Genomic DNA, 20,971 nt, shown 5'->3' on the forward strand with positions numbered 1-20,971 from the left:
GGTAAAGGGTTAGGGTTATAATAAGGCCATGCAGAATAAGGCATTAATAAGTACTTAATAATGACTAGCTAAGAGCCAATATGTTACTAATTTGCATGTTAATAAGCAACTAATTAATGGTGAATATGTTCCCCATACTAAAGTGTTACCATGTTTTTTTACTGGCGCACAAAATGAACCGTGCATGAACATCACCTTGTTCAAAGAACAAAACCAACACAGTGCATAAACTCACAACAAATTACATACCTGCAAATCAGTCTGACTTCTGCTGTTGCCGTATCCGTAATACGCCGATAGGGAAAAGTTTTTATTCACACGATGAGTCGGGTGTGTCTTGACCTCCGCCGAACCCCTGAGCCCGACTCACCGAACCCCTAGGGTTCGATCGAACCCAGGTTAAGAACCACTGATATAGAGAGATTGATATATGGATAGATAGATACATAGAGATAGATATAGATAAGACAGACACAGACATATAGCAAAATGCGCAATATATAGACATTTCAAAATACTGTGTGCGTATTATCTTATATATTGTACTGCATGCGCGCGCACAACACACACACACACACACACACACACACACACACACACACACACACACACACACACACACACACACACACAACAATCATCAATTACCGGGGCGTTGATTCAGTGATTGGTGACTCTTTAAAAGACTCAACACACACAATGGCAACTCTTTTGCTGCTACTGCAAGATGCCGCAGATCGTGCCCTGGGGAGGGAGCGCATATTTCATGACCATGTCAACCTATTTGCCCGAAGTGACGAATATTTATTTGAACGCTTTAGGCTACTGAGAGAGCAGTCCCCCCTTTCTTAAACTTACGTTTTGACATTATGTATTTCCCCCGCGGGATAATACGAATTTCTCTTCTGTAATCTGTATGTGTTTTCTCCGTGTGTTTGATGTTCGGCTTTTCCGCCGGAATTGTGCCCTTAAATGGAGAATTAAGGGCCTTTACCTATGCAAATTACGAAATTAAGGGTGTTTACGTATACATATTGGGGAAATAAGGGCGTGTTTATTTGGCATTCAGCAACTTAAGAACAGCAGGTGGGAACAATTGGGCCGTTTAAGAACACGTCATGAATTTGAATGGACTCCTCTTAGGAAATCACTTAGGAAGAAAGATAAGAGGAAAAGTTAGGAACTTATTGCTGAATGGGGCCCATTGGTCTTAACAATCCAACGCCTCTTCAGGGGTGGTGTGTAACAGGACCTTTGACCAGTATGTCTGCTGGCCTGATGGACTCCCTGGAACCACAGTCAATGTGTCCTGTCCCTGGTTTTTGCCTTGGCATCATAAAGGTCAGTTTTGTATTTTTGCACAGCATCCCAAAACTGCAATTTTCAGTGATGAATTACAATCATGAGGAGAGAGAAGCATGACCCATACATATCCTCACTATTAGACTAAAGTAGAACCTGATCGGTTCTGAGACGCTGGTTGACATTTGATTTGTTTGGCTTTGGAAACCATTTTTTCACCATGGAAAAAACGGAAATTTAATTTTTTTGTCGCTTTAAACCAGTGTTGTAACGATACCAATATTTTCTTACCGATACCGGTACTAAAATTATTTTGGTACTTTTCGGTACTTTTCTAAATAAAGGGCACCACATACAAATTGCATTATTGGCTTTATTTTAACAAAAAATCTTAGGGTACACTAAACATATGTTTCTTATTGCAGTTAAGTCCTTAATTAAAATAGTGAACATACAAGACAACTTGTCTTTTACTAGTAAGTAAGCAAACAAAGGCTCCTAACTAGTCTGTTGACGTATGCAGTAACATATTGTGTCATTTATCATTCTATTATTTTGTCAACATTATTAAGGACAAGTGGTAGAAAATGAATTATTAATCTACTTGTTCATTTACTGTTGATATCTGCTTACTTTCTCGTTTAACATGTTCTATCTACACTTCTGTTAAAATGTAATAATCACTTATTCTTCTGTTGTTTGATACTTTACATTAGTTTTGGATGATACCACAAATTTAGGTATCAATCCGATACCAAGTAGTTACAGGATCATACATTGGTCATATTCAAAGTCCTCATGTGTCCAGGGACGTATTTCCTGAGTTTATAAACATAATATACATTTAAAAAAACCTAAAGAAGAAATTGTGATGCCAAAAAATATTGTCGTAATCATAGTAGTATTGACTAGATACGTGCCTGTACTTGGTATCATTACAGTGGATGTCAGGTGTAGATCCACCAATGTTTACATTGTGACGCCGGTGAGCTACGGTGTGTAGTGAAGCATGTTTAGCTATTCCTCGTCCTGCAGGGATGATACTTGTAAGAAACTTACTTTATTTGTTGCCATGGAGACCAGGATTAGTGATTTAGAAGTAGCTAAAACACTGCCGACGGCGGATGGACGTTAGCTGCTAGCTAGCTAGCCATGTCTTAAAGCACCTCTTCCTGAGGGTGTTTCAGTGTTATAACTTCACCTTTATCTTTAGTTTTTAAGCCAAAATGCGTTCGTTCCCTCTTTTCTGTCTACACACTGTGGGGTGCGGGACCGGTACGTTTCAGAGACGGTATCGTACCGAAAATTATTCATTAGTATCGCGGTACTATACTAACACCGGTAGACCATACATACTTTAAACTTTTCAAACAAAATTTTTACCATCGTTTTAACTAAAAACACGCTTACCAGTGATAATAGTGAAACACACCGTAGGAAGGGGATTTATATGGCCCTATTTGTCACTGTTTACCTGACACATCAATCAATCAATCAATGTTTATTTATATAGCCCTAAATCACAAGTGTCTCAAAGGGCTGTACAAGCCACAACGACATCCTCGGTACAGAGCCCACATACGGGCAAGGAAAAACTCACCCCAGTGGGACGTCGGTGAATGACTATGAGAAACCTTGGAGAGGACCGCATATGTGGGTAACCCCCCCCCTCTAGGGGAGACCGAAAGCAATGGATGTCGAGTGGCTCTGACATAACATTGTGAAAGTCCAGTCCACAGTGGATCCAACATATCAGCGGGAGTCCAGTCCACAGCGGGGCCAACAGGAAACCATCCCGAGCGGAGACGGGTCAGCAGCGCAGAGATGTCCCCAACCGATGCACAGGCTAGTGGTCCACCCGGGGTCCCGACTCTGGACAGCCAGCACTTCATCCATGGCCACCGGACCTATGCAACTCCCCCTCGCAAGGGACAGGGGAGAAGAGGAGAGAAGAAAAGAAACGGCAGATCAACTGGTCTAAAAAGGGGGGGTCTATTTAAAGGCTAGATTATACAAATGAGTTTTAAGATGGGACTTAAATGCTTCTACACATGAAACGTGACAAATTGCACTATCCACTTTAGCCGCCAGATGGCAGTCAAGCGTTGAGTACATTAAAATGTGTTTTGTAGCAATTCCAACTTTGACCACGGCGTCAGTTGCTGTGTAAAGTGCCGCTGTCCATCATTTTCAGCTGACTGCATTGCATAATGAATAATCCCCCCCTCCTTTCTCTCATGGGAAATCTACCCAGGAATTTGGCCATATGAATTCCTTCCCTACTGGAAAGGCGAACTGCACTTTTTTTCCTCCCGTCGTCCACAATCCTTATGTGAGACATCAACACAAGTCAACATGGCTCAGGGTGTAGAGTGGTTGTCTCCCAACCTGAAGGATGTGGATTCGATTCCTCAGTCCCCCTGTGACCAAAGTTTTCAAAGTCGACCAACTTCTCAACTCGTTGCCACAAAGTTCTACTATAAGGAAGAGATGCTTTATTTATAACCTAGCATTAACGTTTATTTACTCAAAGGCAAAACAGCCGAAGCAACTCCAACTCTTCGGCGGGTCGCAACCATGGTTATTAGCAGCTCAGCAAGGCAATGTGTCACAACACCAGAAAAGTAGTTCCTCTGTGTTAGCTCCTACAGTAACAATGTTGCTATAGCTTAGTTATTTTTGCAGGTCACGGCATTTAAATAAAGCATTGTTGGCGGTTTTGGGACTTTTTAGAGTGCTTTGTAGCAGTGGTCCCCAACCTTTTTTGCACCACAGACCGGTTTAATGTAGGCATTATTTTCAGGGACCGGCTTCCCACTTGTGCAAAATACAACTCACTATAACGCTGATTAATAGGAGCCCTGGGCTTGTTTCTTTGCAATGAAATGCTGAGGGAAATCAGCCTTTGGTTACTATCTGTCACATTTATATTTGATATGTTCATTAATGTGCATTGTATCTTGTCACAAAGTTATAACAAATGGCAACTTCCTATGAGGAATTTTATTGTACATCATTGGTGTGTCTAGTGCACAGGTGTCAAACTCAAGGCCCGCGGGCCAGATCTGGCCCTCCACGCCATTTTATATGGCCCGCAAAAGCTTGGAAATAATATGTGTCAATAAAATATCTTATATTTTATTTCTTTACTTTCTTATTTTCTTACTAAAGGTATTAGGTTTTTTTTTCTAGTTTGACAGGGAAAAAGATAGTGTCCAATATTGCAACAAATATTATAGTATCTAACTTTTATGGTAAACATTAGGGATGTCCAATAATGGCTTTTTTGCCGATATCCGATATTCCGATATTGTCCAACTCTTAATTACCGATACCGATATCAACCAATACCGATATATACAGTCGTGGAATTAACACATTGTTATGCCTAATTTGGACAACCAGGTATGGTGAAGATAAGGTCCTTTTTAAAAAAATTTATAAAATAAGATACATTAATTAAAAACATTTTCTTGAATAAAAAAGAAAGTAAAACAATATAAAAACAGTTACATAGAAACTAGTAATTAATGAAAATGAGTAAAATTATATTTTAAAGGTTAGTACTATTAGTGGACCAGCAGCACGCACAATCAAGTGTGCTTACGGACTGTATCCCTTGCAGCTCGTGCAGAACTCTGTTGCTCGTCTGCTAACACAGACCCGCAGACGTGAGCACATCACCCCTATATTAGCGTCCCTTCACTGGCTCCCTGTGCGTTACCGAATCAATTTTAAACTCTTTTTATTTGTTTTTAAATGTCTAAACAACCTCGCGCCAACATATCTCTCCGACCTCCTTCAGCCTTACTGCCCCACCCGATCCCTAAGATCAGCCGATCAGCTGCTACTGACGGTCCCGGACACAAGGCTGAAGCTTAGAGGTGACAGAGCTTTCGCTGCTGCTGCTCCCAAGCTCTGGAACGACCTACCTCTGAGTGTTAGACAAGCCTCCTCTCTTCCTGTTTTTAAATCTCTCTTAAAAACATACTTTTATTCCGTGGCTTTTAACACTGAGTGATATCCATCCTGCAATGGCGCCCCATAATACACCTGCTGTGAACCTGTTTTTATATTTTATTTATTTATTTTTTATCGTGTTCTGTTTGTGTTGTGTTGTGTTGTGTTTGCTCGGTTCTCGTATTATCTTTTAACCTGCCCAATGTACAGCACTTTGGCTACCCCTGTGGTAAATTTTAAATGTGCTTTATAAATAAAGTTGATTTGATTTGATTTGATATATATTGATATATAATGTAGGAACCAGAATATTAATAACAGAAAGAAACAACCCTTTTGTGTGAATGGGTGTGAATGGGTGTAAATGGGGGAGGGAGGTTTTTTGGGTTAGTGCACTAATTGTAAGTGTATCTTGTGTTTTTTATGTTGATTTAATAAAAAATAAAAATGTATAAAAACGATACCGATAATAACAAAAACGATACCGATAATTTCCGATATTACATTTTGAAGCATTTATCGACATCTCTAGTAAAAATCCAAATAAATACTTAATATATGCTTAACTTATGGTTTCGAAGCAAGTTATCCATCAAATTGTACACTATAAAAATGACCAATAGATTTTACTGTAAAATTTAGGGAGTTATTTACAACATATTACTGAAAGTGGAAAAAAACCAGAGCAATGTTTGTTTTTTTACAGTAAAATTCTGTCAACTGAGCTGTCAGTTTGTTTGTTTTTTTAAATCCACGGTTGATGATTTTATGGTACCACATTTTATTATGGTAAAAAACTGGCATCTGAGTTGCCAAAATAAAATTAAACAGCGGTAATATATTTGTATTTGCAGTAATATGTTGTAAAAATAATAATAATAAAATAACACCATATATTTTACAATAAAAGTCTGGCAACTAAGCTGACCGTTTTTTTCTGTAAAAAACAGTGGTCAAATCCACAGATTTTTTGTATTCTTTACGTACATTTTTTTTTTAATATTTAAATTCATAGGCAAATTCATTAATTATATACTGCTACAAGCGGCCCTCTATTGGCAGCCATGACTGTGGTGTGGTCCTCAATGAAAACAAGTTTGACACCCCTGGTCTAGTGGGAAAGTTAAGTCGGAGAAAATGCAGTCCTTTATAAATTATTTAATGTTTTTCTCCGGCCCGGTAGCAAATGCTTCACGGACCGGTACCGGTCCACAGACCGGTGGTTGGGAAACACCGCTTTATGGGAAGAATACGGTATATGAATCTCATGCATGCATTGTTGGCTGACTCTTACTAGCAGTTTTCACTATTTAGACCATTGCAAAAACATCTCTCTGTACATTGGAGACACTGTATGTGGGTGTATGTCTGTTTTGTAACTTGTGATACGAGTCCATGTGTTCTATTCATGATAGATCATGGGAGAGAAAACATGGACAGAGAACCTATTCACCAAAACACAAATTCATAGAATGTGTTCACTTTGAGAGCGCTCTTCATCAGATCACTTTTTTTTTTAAATCTCCTTCAACATGTACAAATGCAGCTTTTTTAAAAAATTTTATCTGAGTAATTTCAAAACTTTTACAGAAGTGAAGGCATTTAAAAATCAGTAACCTTGCTTGATTTGATAAGACACTGTTCACAGTTTGTTATCATTAAAATCAACACATTTGATACCAAAAGCTGTACAAACATACATATACACATACTGTACATATACTGTACATTCACTGTACGAACATACATATACACATACTGTACATATACATTCACTGTACAAACATACATACAGGTATACACAATGTACATATACATTCACTGTACAAACATACATACCCAGTATGCACATACATACATATATACATACTGTACATATACATTCACTGTACAAACATACATACATATATACATACTGCACATATACATTCACTGTACAAACATACATATATACATACTGTACATATACATTCACTGTACAAACATACATATATACATACTGTACATATACATTCACTGTACAAACATACATATACACATACTGTACATATACATTCACTGTACAAACATACATATACACATACTGTACATATACATTCACTGTACAAACATACATATACACATACTGCACATATACATTCACTGTACAAACATACATACACACATACTGCACATATACATTCACTGTAAAAACATACATATACACATACTGTACATATACATTCACTGTACAAACATACATATACACATACTGTACATATACATTCACTGTACAAACATACATATACACATACTGCACATATACATTCACTGTACAAACATACATACACACATACTGTACATATACACATATACCCATGCATATAATCATGTTTCATCAAACATATATTAACGTTGTTACTCTAGGGCAGGGGTGTCCAAAGTGCAGCCCGGGGGCCATTTGTGGCCCTCAGCTAATTTTTTAGCGGCCCCCGGCACCCTTTAAAAATACTACTGAAAAAGAAAATGAAACATAAAAATGTGAAACAAAACAGCAAACAGGTGAAATGTAACGAGAAAAAGTTGCAGTTTTGTCTCTAATAACACAAAGCTGCCATGCAGGCATTTTTTTTCATTAAAAAATGTAATTATTAAAACAATTATAATCAATGAAAGGTAATGTTTTGAATTAGTGAGCTATTTAAAGCTCCAATTACTTCACATCAAAAATGAAATATTTTTTGGGGAAGATATTGCTTATTTTATGTGTTTGCCGTAAAAAAAAAACTAAAGTTTTCTTTGACAAAAAGGGTATAAAATAAATAAACAAACCGAAAAAATACCAAAAATAATGACAACTTAGAATCAATAGATATATCTGAGGTTGATCTAGAGACTCAAGCATTGGAGAAAAAAAAATGTATGACTTATTTTTACACTTTCATGAGTAGGACACTTTTGGATCCCCAATAATTTTAGTGGCACTTTTTTTTTACTGTCATTTCTCCAAAAAATTATAATAAATCAAAATCAATGTTATATTGATTATATAATATTAAAAGACTGGATATTTTGTGTTTTTGCCAAAGAAGTATTGAATTTGAAGAAATAAATAAGTTATTATCAACAGATATACCTAAAGTTGATCTAGAGATTTAAGAATTGAAAAAAAAAAAAAAAAAAATATATATATATATATATATATATATATATATATATATATATATATATATATATATATATATATATATATATATATATACTGTATATATGACTGATTTAACATTTTAATGACTGAGACCCTTTCTTGTCCCTGGGACCAAACTTGAGGGGAGCCCTAAAGGTAAAAAAAACCTATATATTTTATTGGTTTTGAAAATGAAAAATATCAAAATTTCCCCCGCATGCTTTAATTTTTAAGTGTGCGGCCCTCAATGGAAATAGTCTGGACACCTCTGCCCTAGGGTAAACTGGGTAACACATGGCACACTGACAAAGCCTAACCTATTGTTACTATAACAATCTACAAGGTTAATATGGCTGGCTTCCCTTTCTTCCCCTCCATTGATCTGTTTTCTTTTGTATTTCAAGTTATCATTACATATATGTATTGTTGCATTGGAACAATTGTATTGTTGATAATAGAGGTAAATTATTGTTATTGTTCATTATCAATAGTGCTATTTCTATTGGTATTTGTATTGCTCGATTTGTAGTGTAATAATGTTCATTGTTATTTCTGAATTATTATTTATTTCATTAACTGCTTCTTTGCTATCACTTTTACCATCATATTTGTACATATCCTATTTGCTGATGTTGTTCTGTTGTTGTTGTTGTTGTTGTTGTTGTTTTTGTCTCTCCGTCTTATCCCCTCTTGTCCCCACAATTTCCCCCTCTGTCTTCCTTTTTTTTTCTCTTTCCGTCCCCTCCTGTTCAGGCCCGGCTGCACCACATTATAATATAAATCAATTGAATAAAGTCAAATACAAAAAAGGCAACAGGAGAAGTATCCCACACTTATTTTTTGTAAAGTAGATTTGTACAGCCGATATGGGCATCTACATCAGGGGTCCCCAAACTTTTTGACTTGAGGGCCGCATTGGGTTAAAAAAATGTATATATATATATATATATATATATATATATATATATATATATATATATATATATATATATATATATATATATATATATACATTGTCTTCATATTCCAGCGAGTTAATCCGTTTTGTCATTTAATATCAATTAACATTGATGTTCATCAACATTTAACATTGTCACGTTATCGATGGGAAAATTCATTTTTAGACAATATGATTTGCCTGAGCGGTTAGGAGACACCGAAAGTAACAAGCGGTATAAAATGGATTAGAAAGTAAAGATGAAATTTAAAAAATTAAAAATTAAAACACTTTTTTTTTTAACTTTTTTGATTTGATTTTTATTAAGGATCCCCATTAGCTGGTTGCCTCAACAACCCACTAGTCTTCCAATTCAATACAATTACAAGTAAAAGCATATAATTATAACTACACAATACAGAAAAAAATAAAAGCATCAATACAAAACAAGCAAACAATTTACAGTCACAGAATAATAATTACCATATAAATATAACTACACAATATAAAACCAAACAAATCATCAACGAGCAAACTAATTTAAAAACTCAGATAAAATATTACTCTCTTTTTAAAAACCTGTTATCTTTCAATGCTGGTGAGAATTCGAGGCAGGTTATTCCAGAGCGATAAAGATCTATAAATAAAAGATTTCCGCAAAGCATTCTTCCTGGGACGAGGGAGTACAAAATGCCCCTCACTGAACGCCCTGGTATTGTGATTATGTATAGTGCTACTGTGAACTATTTGGGCCATGAGAAAAGCAGGAGATTTACTACCGGTTACTGATTTGAACAATATAAGAGTATTAGCTGACAACCTGTTCTGCACTGTTAGCCAGGAAAGAGAAGCATGCATTTGGTTCACATTGGTTCTTAGTGAACAACCAAGAACCAGCCTTGCTGCCCTATTCTGGACAATCTGGAGTTAACTGATCTCACCACTTGCAGCAGATGCCCAGACTGTAGAACAATAGTCAATATGACACAAGACTAAACTCTTAACAATTTGACAAAGAAGAGGTGGATCAGCAAAAGCAGCACATTTCCTGGACTTGGGACTTCCCGTGGGCCGGATTTCGGATGCTGGGGGGCCGGATGCGGCCCGCGGGCCGTAGTTTGGGGACCCCTGATCTACATCAACTATATGATTTGCCTGAGAAGCTTAACAGGACAAAAAAAAAAAAAAAAATCAACACATTTATTGGGGAAATGCTCTTTTTTCGGAATGTCGCTGCTCATCATCCACAGTCACATGACACCTTTTTTCTTCTGTGCATTCTAAAGAGCGAAAAACGGCAAGTAAGAGGCGGTTAACAATGCAGATAACGGGGATACATACAATCTGTTCCGCCTATAAAGCCATCTAAAAAAAACACCCAAAACGGTGTATACACATGCTGTAAGTACAGTATATATTCTGACGCCGTCTTGATCCTGTTAGAGTTCTTAGTCAGGGGTTGAGCGCCTGATTTTCAATTGCCTGAGGGCGTTTTTTTTTTTTTTTGGTTAGTTTTTTTAGGGTGAGCAAACACAGCTCTTGTTGACGAGCTATTTATCCTCCCGCGTCGTAGAAGTAGTGAACACTGTTGACTGAAGCAACATCCGGATGATTGTTGCTGCTGGAAGTGATGAATGTGGAACATCAGTCACTTTTATTGTTCACGCTCCTCTGAAAACAATTATATTCATGATGACGCAAGGTTAGATTTGTTTGGAGATGCACGTCAAGCTCGGCCGGAGGGTTCGGAGGGGGGGGGGGGGGCTCAGTGCCGTGACGCTGTAGTATAATTCCGCCTTTATTCTGTGCAGTGTCTTTGCAGAGATGTTGCCGAGGGCAGTCATGTGCAGGTCAGGTAGAACTAATAAAAAGAAGACGTGACTAATTTAAGTGTCAAGCGCTTAACGCACTACTGGACTTTTTGAGTTGAGATACTTTGAGAAGTTTCCCCCAGACGATACGGTAGCAGTTTGTTGCTTACTTTGCCTCATTGTTTTAAATTACACCGGGAAAAGATGGAATTTATTGTTGTTGGTGACAGCAGTTTTACATTTCAGTTTAGTCTTTTCGAAATTCTAAATCGATTTAGTTTCAGTCGACTAAATTTCACAACATTTTAGTTAGCTAAAAAAAAGAAAGTATAAAGTTTATTAAAAGCACCATTTTATTTTTTTCAACAAAGTTGTAGCATGAGCTTATGGCCAGAAAGGATGTAGTTAGTAATTATTTGGTCAATATGTCAATGTCAATAAATATCTTTCAAGCTATATTTTTTTTCTAATTTATTATTATTATTATTTTTGGTAACACTTTAGTATGGGGAACATATTCATCATTAATTAGTTGCTTATTAAAGTAACAAATACTTAATTTAGAGTTATTTGTACACTAGGGGAACATACAAGGGTTAGGGTTGGGGTTAGGGTTACTAATAAGCAATAAGGGTTAGGGTTAGGGTTAGTTAACTCTTAGTTAATGGCTTACTGGTTGTATAATAAGGCCATGCAGAATTATTATTTTTGGTAACACTTTAGTATGGAGAACATATGCATCATTAATTAGTTGATTATCAAAGTAACACATACTTAATTTAGAGTTATTTGTACACTAGGGGAACATTAAAGGGTTAGGGTTGGGGTTAGGGTTACTAATAAGCAATAAGGGTTAGGGTTAGGGTTAGTGTTAGTTAACTCTTAGTTAATGGCTTACTGGTTGTATAATAAGGCCATGCAGAATAAGGCAATAATAAGTACTTAATAATGACTAATTAAGAGCCATTATGTTACTAATTTGCATGTTCATAAGCAACTAATTACCATATTTTTCGGAGTATAAGTCGCTCCGGAGTATAAGTCGCACCGTCCGAAAGTGCATAAGAAAGAAGGAAAAAAACATATATAAGTCGCACTGGAGTATGAGTGGCATTTTTTGGGGAAATTTATTTGATAAAACCCAACACCAAGAATAGACATTTGAAAGGCAATTTAAAATAAATAAAGAATAGTGAACAACAGGCTGAATAAGTGTACGTTATATGAGGCATAAATAACCAACTGAGAACGTGCCTGGTATGTTAACGTAACATATTATGGTAAGAGTCATTCAAATAACTATAACATATAGAACATGCTATACGTTTACCAAACAATCTGTCACTCCTAATCGCTAAATCCCATGAAATCTTATACGTCTAGTCTCTTACGTGAATGAGCTAAATAATATTATTTGATATTTTACGGTAATGTGTTAATAATTTCACACATAAGTCGCTCCTGAGTATAAGTCGTACCCCCGGCCAAACTATGAATAAAACTGCGACTTACAGTCCGAAAAATACAGTAATGGTGAATATGTTCCCCATACTAAAGTGTCACATAATTTTTTTTATTGAGACAAAGATTATTTATGTATTTCATTTTTGTTTACTTACTATGGTATATTATTTATTTGTTATGTCATTGTTCACTGTTATGTTACAGAGAACAAGGAAATAGGATAAAATTGCTACGGTATGAAAAGGGGTAGGTTAAATAAGCTCAGCTTCTTCCTACTCCTTTTCAGACGTGCTGTAATGAAACAACTGTAAATATGTGATGAATTACAGTGCATGTTCAAAATAAACTGAAAATGATCTGAACCTAGGAAGCAAAATTATAATAGACACACATTCATGTCACATGACGACGAGGGAGTCGGAGATTGAGGGACGACTCAAAAAAAGAGATTAGAATGCTCCTTTAGTGATGATGTAGTGTAGGAAACCCACAACAATTCGTGTCCTTGGCCATATTTAGACAAATGTATGCGTTTAGAGAAAACAATGCCCAAAACCTTAGTTTTTAACTGTTTAAACCAAACCATAACATACAACTAAACTGCTCTCTTCATCTAAGACGCCCAACCCAAATTTAGGAACACACATTAAGGCAGGGGTGTCAAACTCATTTTAAATCGGGGGCCACATGGAGAAAAATCTACTCCCAAGTGGGCCGGACTGGTGAAATCATGCCACGATAACTTAAAAATAAAGACAACTTCAAATTGTTTTCTTTGTTTAAAAATAGAACAAGCACATTCTAATATTGTACACATCATAATGTTGTTGTTGTTTTTTACAATTACCTGTTGCGGTTAATAGTATTCTATCTTTATTTGCCGTTATTTATATTTTCTGAATAAATGATGTGATAATGTTGGTGTTAATTTTCAATCTATCAAGATAAAAAATATATATATATAAATCCAATTACAGTATGTTATTTATGTAGTTTGATCATTTTCCTCGACTGATGTACTAACATCATGTGGTTTATTTTGTACATATGTAGCATCATCTACAAAGATACAAATAATTGCTATTGTGACATCCAGTGGACACAATTAGAACAGCGGTTTCTTTCATAAAAAAATTCAGGTTTATTTTTACACTTAGGAAACTCATCCCGCGGACCGGATAAAACCTATTTGCGGGTCTGATCCGGCCCTGGGGGCTTACGTTTGACACCCCTGCATTAAGGTTAGTTAGGTTCATGAAAAGTTTTAATGCACATAATCATTATCAACTGTTCCCAACATCACACATGTCAGATGCTGTGTTTTATTTACTGTAGACAGGGACAATGAATAACAATATAGGGGTGGGCCAAAGAAAAGGCAAACTAAAATAAATACATACAGTTGGGTGCGGGGACCCCTACAGGTAGTTGTAGGGCTGGCATGTCCAAACTTTTGACACTGAGGGCCGCACACTGAAAAATCAAAGCATTCAGGGGCCATGTTGATATGTTTTTATTTTCAAAACCATTGGGGCTCCCTTTTAATTTTGGTGAATGTTAAAGGTCCTGGGCACCTGAGAGGTTCCCAGTCATTAATGTATTAAAAATGAGTCATATATATTTTTTTTTACTTTGAAGACTTAAATATGTATAGATCAACTTCAGATCTCACCGTTGAAATAAAATTTTAGTCATTTTTTTATGTTTTATACACTTTAAAAAGAAAAAAGAAAAAAAGAAAAACGTTTTTTTATGGCAAAAACATAAAATATGCAATATTTTCCCCCAAAAGGTTTTAAAAATTGTTATATTTGATGTGAAGTCATTGGAGCTTTAAAAGGGTATATCATTCATAATACCAATACTTTGGATCTCGGGGAACCAAAAGGCCGCCACTCATAAAAATATTTTTTAAAAGTCATACATCAATACATATTATTATTACTTTCAACATTTCAATCTTTAGATAAACTGCAGATCCATCCATTGTTTATACGTTTTTATTCTTTTTTGAGCAATGGCAGTTTTACAGTAAAAACAAGCTACATGGCAGCTTGATGTTATTCGAGTCAACATTGCAACTTTTTCTCGTTACATTTCACCTGTTTGCTCTTTTATTCCAGTTTTTGTATTTTTTGTATTAGTATTCTTAAGAAATTATGTCGTGGGCCGTTAACAATTTAGTCGTGGGCCGCAAAAGGCCCCCGGGCCACACTTTGGACACCCCTGTTGTAGGGTATCCCCAGCTGCATGACAGATGGTTCATAGTAATGGATCCTTCTTGGGTCCATTTGTACACTCTCAGTTACATTAACATTGATATTATACATGTGGGCCCATAGATATGAATACCGTTAAATGTAGCTTTGATGGAGCAAGCTACTTTTTCCATGTAGCTTGTTGTGTAGCTTAGCTACATTTATTCGAGAGTAACTTGTAGCTTAGCTTACTACATTTTCCAAGTAGCTTGCCCATCACTGCTAATAGCACACGCTCCTTTATAGATTGTACATGCTGTTTAGCACGAAGGTATTTAGATCTTAGTAAAAACCAGACCTGAAAGTGGTTTAAGTTAAGTGGCTGTCGAAATTTGCACAAGTAAACACGCTGCAGGACTACTTATACTGGAGTTTAGATGCAAGCCGATATCATCCGATATACTTGGTTTTTTGCTGATATCTGGCCAGTGGTGGGCCGTGCGTTTCCCACCTAGGCCTTCAGTGACGTCCTGTGTCCAATGATTACCTCTCAAAATACCATAATTTATGTCACCACATGACCATTGCTGGAGAAATACTATACAGAAACACATGTACGCACTACTGGGCATTGACACACATCAGCAGTGTACAAAACGGGTTATTTTCTGGCGCACTGAAAAATTAATAAACCCGCATCAGGAATTATAACATACCTTATGTGGTACTGTCAAAATTAAAATGGCAAAAAACATATTAAACGTGAAAAAACTAAGAAATAAAATATCTGAACTCACAATCTGTAAAACCCATTCGAGCTTCCGGGGCTGGCCGAGATCGTCTCACAAGATGTAGTTTCTCTTTAAATATCCCTCTTGAAAATGGCCTTGCAAATATATGTGTTGTCTTGTCTAGTTCTTAAAGTTTACTCCACAGCGTGCGCATCAAAAACATCCAGCATGGCTACATTTAACAACCTAAAAAGGGGTACTGCGCATGCTCTTCACCACTGTGGCATGCTGGGTAATGGAGTTCTTCTGTTACCTAGCTCATAACATCACAATATATATCTGCCTTAGGCCAGCTAGAAGGCCTTACTATCGCAACTGTCTATCAACTGTATGTCCCCGTTCACTTACAGTGCACATACGCCCGCATTGTTGATTCTGAAGGCCTCGGGCAGATTTGGTACAGCATGGCAACAGAAGCTAGCTGAATTCTGATTGGATAAAAACTCTAGAACCTAAAAACAACAGCACCAGAGGAGCATAATATGAAATGAAGAGAATATGAATACTTTTAGATATTTAGGGAAAGTAAATAAAAAATTACCTTTATCTTTAATTATGATCATGGTTATGTTAGGCCAGCAGAGAAGGCCTTGTTGGCCCTGACGGCACACCACTGTATCTGGCTGATATCGAACATCAGTATCACATCGGGACACCCCTACATGAAATGAGTTCACTTCTCGAATGAGTCGGCTCAAGACGGCGTTGTTTGATTTGTCTCCTTGTTGTCTTCCTCATGCAATATTTGCCTTTTGTGTCCGTTTGAACAGTCCAGCAGGGTTTGGTCTACAGATTCTGCAGTAAAGATGGTAGATGGGTACAAAAAAATACCAGCGAGTGTGAGGACGACTCTGGCCAGGTGAGGTGTGTGTGTGTGTGTGTGTGTGTGTGTACACTGCATGCGTGTGTGAGTCCCGATCTCGTTACATGTTTTAAAACCGCTTTAAGTCAGATGGGCAGATGGGTGGCTAATGAAAGGACTTTTGACTTACATGACGTGATTTATCGAGTGGAAGACCTCCCATCTGTTCTTCTTGCACGTCTCTGTATGTTGTGTGAAATGCATCTCGTGGAATTACTGTCAACGCCACCTCCGCTATTTTGCAGCAGCAGTATGGCCGCATCCTCAGCCAGTTTCGGATCATGTACACTGTGGGATACTCGCTCTCTCTGGGAGCTCTGCTACTGGCATTGGGAATCCTCATCACTTTCAGGTAGACCATGGACTGAATAGGGCAGGGGTGTCTAAAGTGCGGCCCGGGATACATTTGCGGCCCGCAGGTCATTTTTTAACGGCCCCACGGCACATTCTAAAAATACGATTAAAAAAATGTAAAACATAAAAAGTGGTATAAAAGAGCAAACAGGTGAAATGTAACAAGAAAATGGTGCAATGTTTACTCTAGTATCACAAAGCTGCCAAAAAATAATAATGAATCAAAATCAATGTCTTTATGAATTATTGACCTATTCAAGGCTTCAATTACGTCACATTAAATACTCCACTTTGAGATATTCTTTAAGGAAAATGTTGCATATTTTGTGTTTGCCATATAAAAAACTGAGCTGTTTTTTTTTTTTAAAGAAGGGCCTAAAACGAACAAACAAAAAACAAACAATAAAACGTATATCTGACGGTGGGATCTGAAGTTGATCTCGAGATTATTGTGTTAAAAGTAAACAGTAAAAAAAAATGTATAATTTATTTTTTAACATTTTAATGAGTAGGACCCTCTTGGATCACCAATAATTTTAGTGGGATTTTTTTTGTGTGTGTGTAATTGCTCAAAAAATAGTAATGAATCAACGTTATGAAATATTGAAATTTTTAAGGCTCCAATTATATAATCTCAAATATTCCACTTAAAAATGTTATTGGGGGAAAATATTGCATATTTTGTGTTTTTTTCATAAAAAAACAATGTTTTCTTTGACAAAAAGAGCATACAACTTAAATCTTTAAAAACTTTGTACTGACAGATAGAACTAATGTTGTTCTAGAGATTTAAACCTTGAGTAATATTAAAGATAATAATACTAAATAATGACACATTTTTAATATTTTTTTGACCAAAACCCTTTGGGGTCCCCGGGATCAAGCCTGAGTGGAGGCCTAAATGTATATTTTCTATACCTATATTGAATTGTTTTTCTAAAATATAAAATATCAAAATGGCCCCTGCTTGCTTTGATTTTTCAGTGTGCGGCCCTCAGTGGAAAAAGTTTGGACACCCCTGGAATAGAGGATTGAGCAGTAGGGAGAAATGGAAAAGTATGAATGCAGTGAAATGTTGCATTGTATGTCATTCAAAAAGAAGCCATAGTGCGGTATGGAAAAGGTATGGCGGTCGAAAGAAAGTTCATAGATATAAGAGGGGCTGAAAAAAGGAAGGAAAAGGAAACTATAAATAAATGAAATATCGGTAACACTTTATTATGGTGAACATATGCATGTTAATAAGCAACTAATTAATGGTGAATATGTTCCTCATACTAACATATTCTAAGTAACAAAGACCTAATTTAGAGTTATTTGGACACTAGGGGAACATATAAGGGTTAGGGTTACTAATAAGCAATAATTCTGAGGTTATTGAGGGAAGACTCTTAGTTAATGGCTTACTGCTTGTATAATAAGGCCATGTATAATAAGGCATTACTAAGTACTTAATAATGACTAATTGAAAGCCAGTGTGTGACTAGTAATTTGCATGTTAATAAGCAACTAATTAATGGTGAGTATATTCCCCATACTAAAGTGTTACCGAAATATCTTATATATTGTAGCTGCATGCTGATCGGAGCATGCAGAAGTCACGATCTCACACACTTGTCACCTCTGCACCAGGAAGCTGCACTGCATGAGGAACAACATCCACATGAACTTGTTTGCCTCCTTCATCCTGAGAGCCGTGTCCATTCTGGTCAAAGACGCCCTGCTGACCCTCACACTGGACCCCAGGAACAGCGGTGACTCTCGGGCTCAAACCTGGATCAACATACCGGTTAGAGGACACACACCCAGGGGCGTAGCACCAAATTATAAAAGAATTATAAAAGAATTATATTTATATAGCGCCTTTTCTCTAGTGACTCAAAGCGCTTTACATAGTGAAACCCAATATCTAAGTTACATTTAAACCAGTGTGGGTGGTACTGGGAGCATGTGGGTAAAGTGTCTTGCCCAAGGACACAACGGCAGTGACTAGGATAGCGGAAGCGGGGATCGAACCTGGAACCCTCAAGTTGCTGGCATGGCCACTCTACCGACCGAGCTATACTTGTAAACATTTTGACTTTTTAAAGATGGGATTATCATATTGAAAACATATTAAGATAAACCCCCTAGATCAGGGGTGTCAAACTAATTTTAGATCGGGGGCCACATGGAGAAAAATCTACTCCCAAGTGGGCCGGACTGGTAAAATCACGGCGCGATAACTTAAAAATAAAGAGAGCTTGAGATTGTTTTCTTTGTTTAAAAATAGAACAAGCACATTCTGAAATTGTACAAATCATAATGTTGTTTTTTTTTTTTTACAATTACCTGTTGCTGTTAATAGTATTCTATCTTTATTTGTCGTTATTTATACTTTATCTATAAATGATGTGATAATGTTGGTGTTAATTTTCAATCTATCAAGAGAAAACAATTATATCCAAATGAAATTACAGTATGTTATTTATGTAGTTTGATAATTTTCCTCGACTGATGTACTAACATCATGTGGTTTGTTTTGTACATATGTAGCATCATCTACAAAGATACAAAGAGTTGCTATTGCAACATCCAGTGGACACTTTTAGAACAGCCGTTTCTTTCATTCAAAAAATTCAGGTTAATTTTTATACTTAGCAAACTCATCCCGCGGGCCGGATAAAACTTGTTCGCGGGCCTGATCCGGCCGTCGGGCTGTATGTTTGACACCCCTGCCTTAGATAATCTGGTTTTGTTTAAAAAGAATAATGTGTGGAGTAGAAATGATCTGATTCGGTTTATCATTAGTGGATAATATGAATCATAATAATTAAAAAAATATTGATGAAATAAAATAAAATAATTAAAAAATGTTATGCTTATATTATTATTAATGGATCTCCTGTGGGTTTAGATCTCCCCCTGTCTTTAATACCCAGTGACATCTCTGTTTCTAACTTTAATAGAGAGTCTTTGAACACACCACAATTATGTGCACTAACATGCAAAAGTGAAAATTCCTTTCTCATATGTTGCCAAAGATATACAGTACAGGCCAAAAGTTTGGTCACACCTTTTCATTCAATGTGTTTTCTTTATTTTCATGACTATATACATTGTAGATTGTCGCTGAAAGCATCAAAACTAAGAATGAACACATGTGGAGTTATGTACTTAACAAAAACAGGTTAAATAACTGAAAACTTGTTTTATATTCTAGTTTCTTCAAAATAGCCACCCTTTGCTCTGATTCCTTTTTCGCACACCCTAGGCATTCTCTCGATGAGCTTCAAGAGGTAGTCACCTGAAATGGTTTTCACTACACAGGTGTTTTTGATTGATTGATTGAGACTTTTATTAGTAGGTTGCACAGTGAAGTACATATTCCGTACAATTGACCACTAAATGGTAACACCCGAATAAGTTTTTCAACTTGTTTAAGTCGGGGTCCACTTAAATTGATTCATGATACAGATATATACTATCATATATACTATCATCATAATACAGTCATCACACAAGATAATCACATTGAATTATTTACATTATTTACAATATTTACAATCAGGAGTGTGGAGGGGGGGGTGGGGGATATGGACATCAAGTAGTGGACATAGAGTGAGAGAGAGAGAGAGAGAGAGAGAGAGAGAGAGAGAGAGATCAGAAGGCATAAGAAAAAGAATCTGCATTTGATTGTTTACATTTGATTATTAGCAATCCGGGGAGGGTGTTAGTTTAGGGTTGTAGCTGCCTGGAGGTGAACTTTTATAGCGGTTTTGAAGGAGGATAGAGATGCCCTTTCTTTTATACCTGTTGGGAGCGCATTCCACATTGATGTGGCATAGAAAGAGAATGAGTTAAGACCTTTGTTAGTTCGGAATCTGGGTTTAACGTGGTTAGTGGAGCACCCCCTGGTGTTGTGGTTATGGCGGTCATTTACGTTAAGGAAGTAGTTTGACATGTACTTCGGTGTGCTTGAAGCTCATCGAGAGAATGCCCAGAGTGTGCAAAGCAGTAATCAGAACGGTGGCTATGTTGAAGAAACTAGAATATAAAACATGTTTTCAGTTAATTCACCTTTTTTTGTTAAGTACATAACTCCACATGTGTTAATTCCTAGTTTTGATGCCTTCAGTGACAATCT

At 36.6% G+C, this 20,971-nt stretch overlaps 1 protein-coding gene across 2 annotated transcripts in view; it reads left to right on the forward strand.

Annotated features, from left to right (window-relative positions):
* gcgrb (glucagon receptor b) overlaps window positions 1–20,971 on the forward strand; it is a 167,811-nt gene that overhangs the window by 109,108 nt on the left and 37,732 nt on the right. For both annotated transcript variants that reach the window (XM_062032469.1, XM_062032470.1), the window contains exons 4-7: window positions 1,234–1,341; window positions 16,400–16,488; window positions 16,737–16,843; window positions 18,478–18,634. In XM_062032469.1, the coding sequence (XP_061888453.1) occupies window positions 1,234–1,341; window positions 16,400–16,488; window positions 16,737–16,843; window positions 18,478–18,634 (461 nt within the window). The remainder of the gene's footprint in view (window positions 1–1,233; window positions 1,342–16,399; window positions 16,489–16,736; window positions 16,844–18,477; window positions 18,635–20,971) is intronic.

The sequence above is a fragment of the Entelurus aequoreus genome, linkage group LG22 (assembly GCF_033978785.1).
Source record: "Entelurus aequoreus isolate RoL-2023_Sb linkage group LG22, RoL_Eaeq_v1.1, whole genome shotgun sequence".
NCBI lineage: Eukaryota > Metazoa > Chordata > Actinopteri > Syngnathiformes > Syngnathidae > Entelurus > Entelurus aequoreus.